The 12596-nt window shown below is 47.6% G+C and overlaps 3 protein-coding genes across 4 annotated transcripts; 1 reads left to right on the forward strand and 2 right to left on the reverse strand.

Moving 5' to 3' along the window:
• LOC8058909 lies at positions 1511 to 4849 on the forward strand. Of its 2 annotated transcripts, none has more exons than XM_021456867.1 (6): positions 1511 to 1779; positions 2181 to 2259; positions 2672 to 2850; positions 2973 to 3027; positions 3124 to 3172; positions 4466 to 4849. In XM_021456867.1, the coding sequence occupies exons 1-5, from the start codon at positions 1639 to 1641 to the stop codon at positions 3138 to 3140; spliced, it is 471 nt and encodes a 156-aa protein (XP_021312542.1). In that variant the 5' UTR covers positions 1511 to 1638; the 3' UTR covers positions 3141 to 3172; positions 4466 to 4849. The 2 variants fall into 2 exon arrangements, with proteins under 2 accessions (XP_021312542.1, XP_002456635.1); XM_002456590.2 differs by having other exon boundaries at positions 2181 to 2256; positions 4466 to 4846.
• On the reverse strand, positions 4886 to 5632 carry LOC8060095 (non-specific lipid-transfer protein). The gene is made up of 2 exons (XM_002458720.2): positions 5191 to 5632; positions 4886 to 5079 (listed from the first exon to the last, which is right to left on the reverse strand). Exons 1-2 carry the CDS (start codon positions 5528 to 5530, stop codon positions 5063 to 5065), a joined length of 357 nt encoding a protein of 118 aa, XP_002458765.1. The 5' UTR covers positions 5531 to 5632; the 3' UTR covers positions 4886 to 5062.
• Positions 6269 to 10051, reverse strand: LOC8058910 (rop guanine nucleotide exchange factor 7). The gene is made up of 7 exons (XM_002458721.2): positions 9496 to 10051; positions 9281 to 9397; positions 9028 to 9182; positions 7931 to 8005; positions 7564 to 7854; positions 7103 to 7462; positions 6269 to 7009 (listed from the first exon to the last, which is right to left on the reverse strand). The coding sequence occupies exons 1-7, from the start codon at positions 9710 to 9712 to the stop codon at positions 6587 to 6589; spliced, it is 1638 nt and encodes a 545-aa protein (XP_002458766.1). The 5' UTR covers positions 9713 to 10051; the 3' UTR covers positions 6269 to 6586.

Below are 12596 nucleotides of genomic sequence, written 5' to 3' on the forward strand. Positions count from 1 at the left end.
TATGCAACCGACTGCTTAACCCATCACCGACGACTCGTCATCCCCACATAATGCCTGGTCATCCCACCGCTTGACCCTTGCCGCTATTCCTTGTTATCCGTGTCAAATTGTCTCTATCTCCTACCACCTATGCTTACCTATACCTGCATTGCATAGAGTTGGTACGTCACTGTCTCTTTTTATCAACAACTACTATCAATGAACCTCTTTCCACGCATGGTTGACGTGTCACCTCTTCCTTTTCTTTGTTCGCTTACGCCTCTAGCCTCTTCCACCTTAGGTTGTACCATTGCTTTTTAACATGTGTTTGTCTTTGTTGTCTCAATTCATTGGCAGAATGTTTTCCCCTATGCCCACTTCAACTTACAAAGCTCATAAGGATGCACTTCCTTGACAATACAAGCCATTACTATTTCTCTCTTTGTATCCATTTTTACGCCCATTATTCTATTTTGAATCTTGACATTGTCCAGCGGATGTGTGCTTCAATAACACCAACGTCCCACCAGTCCACAACACATCAGTATCTTGCATCCTAACATGATACCTTGCCACCTCACCATCGAACTGTCATAGATATGACAAGTTTCCATTGTCATTTTCCTTTACATCAACCTTTCAATTGATCTAAGCTATTCGTTCGTGGTTGACGTGACATATTAAATCACTTCTTTTCCTTTGCTTACCTTTGCCACCAAGTAATTGTCGTGGCACCGCCCTTCTCACTTCTCATGTCCATATCTTCAACCGACCAACCGTTTTGTTTGCTTGGTTGATGTGCCACCACATTATCTCCCTAGTTTGCTTCTATTGCTAGGCCACCGCCTAATCAATGTGCCACCATCACGTCTAACCTTTTGTCCGCGCCTGTTGTCTCTGCTCGCCGCTGAAGTGTAACTGTCCCTTTTCAACCCTGGTGCCTATACATCGCATTGTACCACACACAAGTTTATGATACTAAGAAGATATAATAATGTTAGAAAACACGTTATTAAATAGATGCCTATCTTGATTGTCGCCGTATCTACGTGCCACCACCTCTTTCTATCCCCTGCCTTTACACCACCTTGCATCACACACTATTCTTACTTTAAGATTTTAAAACAAGGTATAATATTAGGGAAATGCTTTATACATATGAGTGCATCAATTGATTACCACCATATCGTTGCCCCTGAAGTTAATTTGCATTTATTTCTTTAAGCTTTTTACTACCCATCCTGCTCTATATTCAAACACTTCAAAAAAATTCTTGTTTTCCTAGCACATACTATGAAACTTGAGGCAGCATCACTAGGTTTACTGCCCCAACTACCTCAGTAGTTGGAAGATAGGCTACCTTCAAACATGCAGGAGACATGGATGCCTGGCTGCCTGCATTAAATAAAAAGATTTTCCTATGGCACACAGTAATGGGCGGGCATATCTACCTTTTTCCATACAGGTCCTTCTAGATCGAGGAAACTACACACCGAAGTCCCTGGCCCGGGCCTTTAAATGCGGGTCACGCATGGAGGCCGGAGCACAGAGCGCCACGAGGCGAGCAGCCGAGTGTTCCCTAGAGTCCCCGTCTCTCCGCCGCCGTCTGCAACCGCTTCACGTGCCCTAATCCCTCGCAGGTCCCCTTTTCGACCCCAAATGGAGCCGAAGAAGTCCTCTGCTCAGCACCAGCCCCATGCCATGGAGCCCAAGAAGTCCTCTCCTCGCGGCGCCGGGGCCGCCGCCGCCACCGAAGCCGAGTCCCCGTTGAGCAGCTTGTTCTACCCGCCGGCGCCCGCGGTACGTTTCTTGGCGCCCCTCTCCTGTTCGATGCTACGCCTCGTTGTCAGGTTGGAGATCGACGTGGAATTTTTTTCTTTAACTTTATTATTTACGATGATGCAGATGGGTTTCTTCGCGTACAGGCGCGTTCCTAGTTATATACCATAGTTTTCCCTTTTCCATTTTTGTTAAGTTTGGCGTGTTTCGAATGTGGATACGCCCCTTTTTCATAAGGATGTGCTATTATCGTAGAGTATCGTTTTCTAAACACAGTTTTAGAGGATTATTTAAGAGTGATGGTGATATGAGTACTTAATTTCCCTAAAAAATGTTTATGAATATATTTTTCAAAACATTTCTTCGCTTTTGGTATATATTAGTAAAATTCTTTCTTCGTTTTTTTCCCTTTCGTTTTCAAGGCAAATGGGAAAGATCAGGACTTGTACAGCATTCTTTACAAAGGGCAGAGCGGGAGCGCACAAGCTGGCATGACAGGTAGTTGTGGAATTACCCGGTTTCGTCTTATTTCTGTTATCCTATATGCTATTACTATTAGGAGGAACTGTTGTGCTATTAAAACCGAAGAGCCTTTGTATCACGAAAATAATTACATTCCCATAGTTTTCCTTTTTTTTAATTATATTCCCAGATGAATCTTAGGAATCATGTAGGAACCATTTGCTTAGATGATAGATACAGTGTGTCAGTGTGTGTATTGTTTTGTCGACTCATAAATACTTTTAGCCTCCAACTTTGGTCTCCATGACTTTGGACTGTTTATTATCTGGGTTGATCATTTTACTTGTTGTAGTTGGGAAGCATTGAGGGTATGACATAGCTGGAAATTTATTGAACAATGATTAGTTTGATATTTTGATCTCGACTGAACAAAGATTGATTTGATGACCAGATGGTAAACCACAATGGTCTCCTTCCAAAAGTCGTACTGCGTACGCAAAGGATGGTAAACATTCACCGCCTTATGATTCAGTTGATACGTCGTGTTTTGGATCATCTGTGCATTATGGTGGTCGAGAATATTTCTACGGCAGCTCTACAACCAAGAAAGCATCAGAATCCTCCACTGATGTAAGAATTACTGAACCTAGAAATAGAACTCTTTCTTGTGCTTTGTAGTTCACATTTTTTTAGATCATCATGAATTACTCTGCACTCCTGCAAGGCTTTGAATTTAACATGTGTGTTTTCAGTACAAAGGGGACAAGAAAGATCCAGCCGCAGATTCTCATGGTGACTGGTGGCAAGGTATATCATTATTTTAATATTGAAACAGATATCATAACTATCTGTTCAAGCTTCTGATCGTTAACTCTGTTTTTTTTTCTTTTGTGGGGCTCACAGGCTCATTTTATTACTAAGAGAACCTGGTGGCCTCTCCTTGGAGAACAAGGTACCAAGTTTGTTGCTGTACTCACTTCTCATGTCCATATCTCACATTTTTGTACCAGAGAATCCTTTTCAAATTCCATATTAATACTCAGCTGATAGTTCGTAGATACCCATGTTGGCTCACTTGGCCTATGATACGTTACGTGTAATCTTAGTTCTTCATATAGAAGGGAGCATATGCTCTCTCCTTTTCCAAAAGTCAGAATATATAGTTCTAGCATGACGTGAATTTCTCAAGGTATTCTCTCTGAGAAACCAAGTTTATATTTATATCTCAAGTGATAAAGTGTCCAAACAACTTTTTCCTAAAGAGGATGCCCAACCAATTCCACTCCTATGATGAAATCCTGTTAGTGCATAGTTCAACGCTTAGTCTATCTTCCATCTCTCCCTTTCTTGTTTGCAGTATTAACCTATAAAAAGAAAGCTTATTTATTTGTTTCATTGTTTGTGTGTCTCGAGCTGTCATCATTTTTTTGGTAGACAATTAGTTTTTCAGAAGAACTAGCTGCCAGATTGATGTACAACGATGCGCCTGTGGAGAATGGCCAGTGGGTGGGTTGGGATTGACTGTCTTGGAGTGAAAACTTTGATTAACATCTACCTTTATGTCATTTTCATATGGTGTAGGAAAATAATTAATTACTGCTGTTTCTGTATTGATTTGGCTGATGATTAGTTACATCGTTTTCAGTATGGTTACATGGGCTAGCATTGTTGTCACGTAAACCCACCTAGAGTGAGAAGCCAATCAAGGAAAGCACGCCTGACTATTGAGCGCCCTGATGTGATGTTTCATTATATTGGAGTGTAAGAGGGACCTTAGATAATAGTGTAAATTATCTCCACGACTTAGTTCCATGTCAAGAAGCTATGCAGAATTTAATTTTAGTTAATCTCTATTGATCTCCTACATTACTTGGCTGCTATTCCATCTTTCATGCCATCGTTTTTTCTTTAGATTATATAGTATATCTATAAGAACTTGAACTTTGTTTAGGGAACGAGTATGTGGCAAATTTATGCTGTTGTGATAAGGTTCAAATCGTGAAAATCAATTTATTAACAGTTCTTCTGTAAAACATAGAAATGCTTACTTTGCTAACATAGAAAATCAATGACAAGGATCTGGGTTCTTTATGAAATTGAAAATGGAGATAGGAGCCAAGCCCAAGCATATATGTAACTGATGATCTTCCTGTTGTTATGCAGCCTTTGAGGAATAGTATTTATTTATATCATGTTATTACTTTTGTCAGTTTTCCTCACAAATCTATTGGGTTCTGTATGACAGGAACAGAAAGGGGAGGCAGTGAAGCTCTATTTCCTTGACTGCTAGTATTATCTGTGTCATAGTGGACCCGCTTTCGTCCAATCCAATGGTGTTGCCAGTATTAAGAAGCATCACCTCACCTGGGCAGATGTAGTGTGTGTCTTTCATAGTCTCTGCGTTAGATGTGCAATGTAATGAAGCTGTAGCACAGTATGAATTAGATTGCATAAAAGTGTCCCTGTCGATTCCGCCAGTAATATGAGCGGTTTGGTATCTGACTCCTTAGAGTCAAATGTCTGTACAAGTGGATCGTCGCTCCAAAGCAAAAAAATAATGTGCTGGAGAAGCGGCGATGACTTGGCATTGTACACCTTTACCAGTTGGAATTTGACAGAAGTTTGGGAACTGTTCTTGTCAATTACATTTTACAGTATTATCGACTTCAGGGAAAAGAAATACTTTTATTCCAAAGTTCAGGCATTATTACAGCCACATTATTCTGGGGATCTGTGAAAAGTAAGATATGACGCAGGTAACGGCATATTGCTAGTCAGAGTTTGGAGTCCTTCAGGTGCCAGTGCCACTCTGCCAGCCATCACTTTGCTCCTCGTGATCACTTCATGGCAGAGTATATGCTGTACAGTGAAAAAACAGACAGTGAGAAAGGGCAGAATAAAGCAAATGATGTTGACGCCATGTTGTTATCTTTCAACAAAAACGATGAGGGTCGCAGGGGGGACGCTTACGGCCGCACTTGTAGCCGACGGGGCGGTTGGCTATGGCGCAGCGCTTGGGGATGGTCATGGCGACGGCAGGCTTGACGCCGGCCTTCCGCGCGGTGTCGGACAGCATGACGGCGCACAGGCACTTGGGGCTTCTCCCGATGGCGCGCACCTGCGCGCAGCAGCTCGGCGGCACCGCGGCGCGCGGGTTCTGCGTGGCCGCCGCGCACGGGGCAAGCTTGAGCGCCACCTGGTCCACCGGGACGCGGCCGCACTCCCCCGCACCGTGCGCCGTCTCCAGCCCGGCGAGGCCGGCCACCAGGAGCATCGCGACGACGCAGAGGCACCTCGCCTGGAGCTCCATTTCTTGATGCCTGGTAGTGCACTGCACCTCACGCTCTGCTGCTGCCTTCACTGCACTACACTGGACTCTGAAGGCTCTGATGAAGTGATGGCCTCCTCGGCATCACGGAGGTGGCTATATATACAGTCCCGGGGCCTCGAGCGTGGACGGGAGCCATCATGGTTTGCTTGAGGTTTTGCGCGGCTCATGGTGTGAAACGGCCGAAGTGGACGCTGCACTAGCGTCGTCTTTGTGCTGCATGCGCCGAGCTCTCCGTTTAAGTAGCATTACCTACTGCTCTCCACTATGGTGAGACAGGGCTTAACGACCATACAGCTCTCTTTGCAGTCTCTGAACAGCTGCCACGTAAATGGCCTGTGATCGAAGATTCGACTACTTTGTCAGATCACAATCATCACGGGCATGTCGGCGGGCTGACTTTAGGATTGCAGAGCAGGCCGGAGTTCTTGAAAACGCGAGAACCGAGTGACACGGTCTTCTGCAGGGTCCTGAGAAACCTGAACTACGGAGCTCTAAAAACTTGTAGCAGCAACAAATTTTACCTGGGGTTTCACCAGTGAGATCAGACCCTTTTCTACTGAAGCCAGTGAAATCTGACTCCCAGGCTCAAACTTTGCTTGAAACGCAGCCCAGCCATGAGTTTGGAATGTTAGATGAGCGCTGGGTTGCAATAAGAAATGGCTATGTTTCGGGCCAAAGACCATTGAAAGGTACTAATTCTGAGAACTGGACAAAGAGTTGGCTTTCACATCCAATGTCCCCAATCTTTGTTAATTTCAACCATAGAAATTCAACAATTTCAGATCAGACTGAAACTCCCCGTACAGTTTATGTAACAACTAACAACACCCGTCTATGCTAATAGTACTGTAGACCAGATCATCAGGGCATCAGGCTGTCAGCAAACAGCAGTGCAGCACGCTAGTAAAATCGTAGGCACACAAATCAGAAATGCAACACGCCAGTAAAAATTTGGACACTCACACAGAGACAGACAGACACAGACACATATACACAAAGACTATCTTGGCGATCTGATGAGCTATCAGCTTACAGTTACAGCTCTGTAGTAGTAGAGACATCGATCATCATTCCGCTGCTGATTATCATCCCCTTGATTTCTGTACCGACATGATCCATCAAGCCTTTCTTTGTGCCAGCACCCCTAGTATGCTGAGACCGTCTGCCTGGAGTCAGCGACGTCCTCTCTTTCTTTGATGGGCTTGCCAATTGCGCTGGCGAGAAGCTCGGTGTGGTATACGCCGTCATGAATGGTGTGCCAGAGGCTGGCACTGGGAAGGATGGAACAGCAGTCTGGCTGCAAGCAATCTTGCAGTCTGCATCACCTGTTGCTGTGAAATGTTCAGCATGTCTGTTCAGCTCATCGATGTTCAGCAGATCGTCGATGCGGGTCACGATGTTTGAAGCCAAACTTTCTAGCACCCTCGAATAGCTCTCCAGGATTGATTTGCCCACATCCTGAAAATTGCTCACCAGCAAGAGCGGCATCAGTTATTGACCTGGAATTTAGTAATGGCTAGAATATTGGGAGAAGCAGATAGAGATATAAACCTTGTTGTGCTGAATTTTGCTCATGTCTAGGCTTGTCTGTGTCAACCCAGGAAACCTTTGCTTCAAGCATATTAGCAGGCCCTCTGCTCGTTCAGCTAGCAGCTCTCTCTTCTCTGAGTCTACCATCATGTCCTTTACCATGCCCCACGATGATCTAGCACTACTGCTTCGGCCCAGGCCATTTACTGGTTTGGCAGCAACCCTCCTGCGCCACACATAGACTGACGCCTCGACACGGTTTGCGATTTCCAGGGCCTGGTACTCCGTGGATAGGTCCAGGCAATCAAGAAGGCACTCAGGGGAGAACTGATCAGACGTTATGTAGCGGTATATGATATCACCTAAGGTTGCCCTTCCATTCTGAAATCAAGTTTAGTACAACATGTTCAGAATTGACAGTAAGAAATGCTATGGACATTGCACATTCATGAGTTTTGATTACGGAAGAAGGCATGGTATACCTTTGGTAGGGAGTCAAGATAAGATTCAGGGACCTCCATCTCTGCTAAGGCATTGCTGTTGATGGCCATGGCAGCCTTCAGGATTTGGTTTGCACAATCACGTTTGTGCTGGAGCTGCTTCCTTGTTTTGTTGTGAAGGCCACCAGGAGGCACGCGAGGCACTGGGAGCCACCATTTCTCATCACGACGGTGAAAAGCCGTCCTAAAGGACGCAGAGCCGTCGCAATCTGGTGCAGCAATACCTTGCTCAACATACCAGAACTCTGGGTCTCTGAAGCTTTCCAGGATTTCCTGTCAGAATATGGTGCTATGAGCGAACTGAATTTTTCAATCAACTGCAATGAATTCACAGTTCAGAAGAACTCACAAGGAGCATATGATCCAGCTTCCGAAGCGCTGGGAGATTAATGTACAAATCAGACCGTGGTCTACTTGTCATGATCTGAAATACGACACCAAGACATTTGTGCAATCAGTTATTGAGTGGCAATGACATGCATCACATTTCAGTGTGTAATGCATAATCTTTAAGCAATAAGTACAAATCGAATGTGGTCCACTTTTCATGATCTGAAATGTATGCAATCTCATGATTTATATGATGCATCATACGTACAAACATTTAAAGTATGTTAGGTGTCTAATGCATCGTACTACATATAAATCTCATGATTTTATATGTTCGATGTCTAATGCATACGCAATAAGTACAGACATTACTACCCCTTAGTGACACTCAGTCACTCATTGATAGCTTTCAGTTGAAATTTACTCACTGCAGAAATAGATCATCATTATTGCTGACTTCAGTTTGAAATTTCCTTGTTCTGTTTACAAAATTAGAGAAAATTGCATGTGTATATTCACAAATTTAGGTATAGCCTTTTGCCATTTGACTGATGAACATATCTTATTTTACCACTACAGCATTTTCTCTGACTAGTACAATTTTCAGCTAAATCTTATTTTACCAATTTTTTTCATTTCGACATGAGAACAAAATCAACTTTCTTGTACCAAATCCAGGGTAGCTAAGCGCACGTTTAACATATCATTTTCTAGTGGTCCATGTGCATCTAGGCCCATTATAAACTGTTCTGGTACACTCACCCAGCTGTTGTACTTGCTATTGAACAACCACGACATTAGTACCTTTTCCAGAAAATATGAATTCCAGTTTGAGAACCTCATATCGTCAGTGTGGCGGTGCTCAATTATCAACTGTGAAATTATAGGCATTCGCCGTACGAGCAAGAAATTGAACGCCATTTCAATTTCCAACGCATAAATCGAACTTGCACATCCCGTATCGGGTCCGTACGCTTAGATGGAAACCAAAAAGGAAAACGCGTCGTGGTAGCCGCTGGAAATTTCAGCTCTCGGTGCTACTGCCGGAATGTTATGGGATGAAATGATGAATGAAATGGTGGATGGAGAGGATGATGGCGTGTTTCCTAGGCGCACCTCAAGCCTGGTTCCGTCGGGGAATGACTGCCACGTGGGGACCAGCTCGACGATGTGGTCGCTGACGCAGAGCAGCCAGTCCATCTCCCGCCGCCACATGGCCTTCTTCTCCGGCGGGAGCGGCTCCAGCCTCCAGAGCTGCCCGAAGATGGTGGCTGCGAACGAACACAAGATGGTTCGCATTAGTTGGGCATTTACTAAACTCCACTGCAAGCAATGGCGTTGGAGGTGGTTCCCGGCGGCGAGTTCTGACCGCAGAGGTTGGTGATCGCGTTGGAGATGGCGAGCGCCGTGCAGACGCCCTTGCCGCTCCCGGACATGTCCTCGCCGAGCAGCAGCTTCGCGAACCGCTCCTTCATCATCTCCATCTCTGTCAGTTTAGTCGTCGAAACACAAGGCGCGCACGCATTAGAGAATTTCACCACCGAGAATCCAGGATGCTGTGAGAGTATACAAGGCGGTGGTCACCTGATGGTGCTCTGCGCTTGTGCTTGTGCTGCTGCCTGGCCACGTCGGTGTCGGAGGCGCAGTCGCCCGACTTCCTGGCCGGCGCCGCCGCCGCGGGCGGCCACTCGTCGGTGGACGCGGCGTCGGAGCTGGAGCTGCTCCCGTCGGCGGAGGCGGAGTCGGTGAACGCCGCCTCGCTCCGGGCCTCCCTGTCCTCCTCCCCCGCCGCGCTCCCCATCCCACGAACGCGCCTGCCTGCCTGCTCTATCGAGCTCCAAGTTGTCGCGGGGTAGGTATCAAGTACCACCACGTGCCCGTACGTACGTGCGCGCGCTCCGGTGGCGTCGTCGTGCACCGTGCTGCGCTCTCCTGTCACCTTGCTGCTGCAGTGCGGTGCAGCGGCGCGCTGCTCCGTTCCTCGGCCGGCCCGGGGTCGCGCGCGCGACGAGGCGAGGGTCGGAGGGTGTGGTGTGTGGGCTTGCGCGCGCGGTGTGCGTTTCGAGCCGTGGGGGGAGTGGAGCTCTGGCTTGTTTGTTCGGGCTCCTCTTGGCGTTTCGGTCTCGGGGAGAGGGGGGGCGAGTGCAGGGGTGCCGGGGGCTTAAAAAAGTTTGGCTGGTCGATCGGGAAGAGTGACCGTTGGCCTGGGTTTACTTTCCAGAGAGAGAAGCCGAGATGGAATGGAACGGGCGGGCCGGCAACGGTTACTGGGTTACGGAGTGGGAGCGCGGCGTGGGAATAATGAAATGGCCGGATCGGCGTGAGGGTGGAGGTGGTCAGGCGTGAGCGAGCGTGTGAGGGTCTCCGCTCCTCCGCTGCCCTTGCACGCTGGAGGTGTGATGTGAAGAAGCAGTGCTGACTGCTGAGGCACGCAAGGAAGGCCTGTACTCATCTAATCCGTCCCTAACCGTCTTAAATTTCTCAGTGCTAGGTTGGTGTTAGTGTTATACTTGTTCACTTCACTTCCACCGGAAGCGAAGAAACACTCGAAGTGCTGGGTCGCTGAGGCACCGATCGGATCGGGTCGGTGCCACTCTGGATCGTATCCTAAAGCAGTCATGGTTCAGTCAGTACAGCTGCCTCCGGCGGCTTAACTCCGCTCCATCGATCGGATCGGATCAGGGGATTTGACCTTTGCCATCCGCCGTTAGCACTCATGAGTCATGACTCATCATGGTACACCGTCATTTGCCATAGCCAGTCACGGTAAACGTGAAAACTTAAGAGTGTTACTGTACCAGTACTTCTCCATGAAACAAAATGTCAGAGCTTGTTACTGTACTAGTATAAGGTCATAAACAAGCAGCTTGACTGCTCGAGCAGTGACAGCGAGTGTCAGTCAGGGTGTCACTCCGATCCATGTGAGAGCTCCAACGTAGGGCCTTGTTTAGTTCCGAAAACTCTGTAGCAATTTCGTTTGTTTGTGGTAAATATTGTCCAATTGTAGACTAACTAGAGTCAAAAGATTCGTCTCGTGATTTACAGTCAAACTGTGTGATTAGTTTTTGTTTTCGTTTATATTTAATGCTTCATGCATATGCCGCAAGATTCGATGTGACAGGGAATCTTGAAAAAATTTTGGATTTCGGGGTGAACTAAACAAGGCCCTACTAGAGAAATTATGGCACCGAAAAAATGTCAATGGATAAAGAGTTAAAAAGTACCCGATGCAGGCCAGAGCTGCGCAACAGAGAACGTTCCGAGGTCCCAGCAGCAGCAGGCCAATATCCAATAGCCGTTGGCGCGATGCGTGCAACTGCCGCAGCCTGCGTAGAAAGAAAAAGAAAAACGCTGGGCCAAACTCCAAGGGAGCTACGCTTGTCGCTGCGTCCCTGTCCGGCTGTCCCCGGTACGGGCTGGGCTCAGGCTTCTGGATCGTCTGCCACGCCGTGCCGTGGCGCAGCAAAACTGGCCGCGCGCCACACGACACGCGCCTCGGCGGTTCGGCCAACTGGCCGTCGGCCTCGCTCCGGGTACGCGCAGCGGCGAAGGGGAGGCAAGTGGCAAGTGGCAACTGCCTAGGCCGCGCGTGCTCGGGACAAATTTTTGGCTCGCTCGTTGTTCCATTTGAATCTTCTTTGGCGTGCTGGCTTTTGCTGCTCGGGTTCTACCAGTACGTACCAGCACTGTTCCTGCTTTCGCTAGTCAGCTGCAACTGCAACCATACGACCTTGCTTGTTGGCTCCAACACACAAGCTTGTTAGCACTGGAAGTCTGGAACTGCCCGTTCAGTGGCCAAGCCAGGCTAGAAGACTACTGGGTCTTGGCTGAAGCAAGACGGGGTTATAAAGAGCAAATAACAATCATGTACAGTGATTCTTTCTTTGTTCTTTAAAATTTGTCGGGCCGTTGACCCCTATGGCAACTGTAGCTTCGCCCCTGTGCCCATTCCAAGTGAGAGAGATAAACTAGTAGCTACTCCCTCATGTCCCAGGGTCTAAATTTTGTCCCACAACAAACGCTCACTTTGGCCACATACAAGGGTATCACTGTGTAATGTTCTAATCTGAACAAATATAGTGCACGGATCCTGGTCCCGTAGGGAAAAAAACAATAGCAAGCCCGCAAAAAACGGACGTGCAATGCTCCCATCCACAGTCCACTCATCCTGTCTTCTAGGACAATCTCGCACTTTTCGCACAAGTTAGCTTGCTTACCATCCCCCTTTCGGTCTTCCCATTCGCCAAAGACAAAGATCCAATCCACAACCTAATCTCACCCGATGGAGCTCCATCCCTGGCTCCCCAAGCATGTCTCCTTCCCCTGCTATCTCTTGTCCTCGTCTGTTGCATTGCCAACAGTAGCTAGTGCCTACTAGAGGTTGCCCAGCGGTTGCGGCGACATGTGAGCGGCGGCGGCCTCGCATCGTTGTCACCTCACCTGACGTCGATGGTAAGAGGCGAACTTGACGCCCTGTGATGGCCAGGGGCTAGAGCCAACACGTTGGCGGTGGTTAGAGAAGGATGGAGCCATACTCGGTGGCGTTTAGGGCGAGCCAAACTCCATGACTGGTGGCACCCGAGGGGACCCTGTGCTCAGCCTCCTCGTCGTATCCCATATCGTGCGGGGACGCAGCATGCATGGCTAGCCCCACGGTGCGTCGGAGCACGGTGCAGTCAACACGA

This window comes from Sorghum bicolor, chromosome 3 (genome assembly GCF_000003195.3).
Source record: "Sorghum bicolor cultivar BTx623 chromosome 3, Sorghum_bicolor_NCBIv3, whole genome shotgun sequence".
NCBI classification, from domain to species: Eukaryota; Viridiplantae; Streptophyta; class Magnoliopsida; order Poales; family Poaceae; genus Sorghum; species Sorghum bicolor.

Coding starts and splice junctions, on each gene's coding strand:
- LOC8058910 (XM_002458721.2), bottom strand. CDS start 9,712: ATGGGGAGCGCGGCGGGGGAGGAGGACAGGGAGGCCCGGAGCGAGGCG. Junction 9,398..9,495: donor CAAGCGCAGAGCACCATCAG/GTGACCACCGCC, acceptor CTAAACTGACAG/AGATGGAGATGATGAAGGAG. Junction 7,463..7,563: donor ATCTTGACTCCCTACCAAAG/GTATACCATGCC, acceptor ACTTGATTTCAG/AATGGAAGGGCAACCTTAGG.
- LOC8058909 (XM_021456867.1), top strand. CDS start 1,639: ATGGAGCCGAAGAAGTCCTCTGCTCAGCACCAGCCCCATGCCATGGAG. Junction 2,260..2,671: donor ACAAGCTGGCATGACAGGTA/GTTGTGGAATTA, acceptor TTTGATGACCAG/ATGGTAAACCACAATGGTCT. Junction 2,851..2,972: donor CATCAGAATCCTCCACTGAT/GTAAGAATTACT, acceptor GTGTGTTTTCAG/TACAAAGGGGACAAGAAAGA.
- LOC8060095 (XM_002458720.2), bottom strand. CDS start 5,530: ATGGAGCTCCAGGCGAGGTGCCTCTGCGTCGTCGCGATGCTCCTGGTG.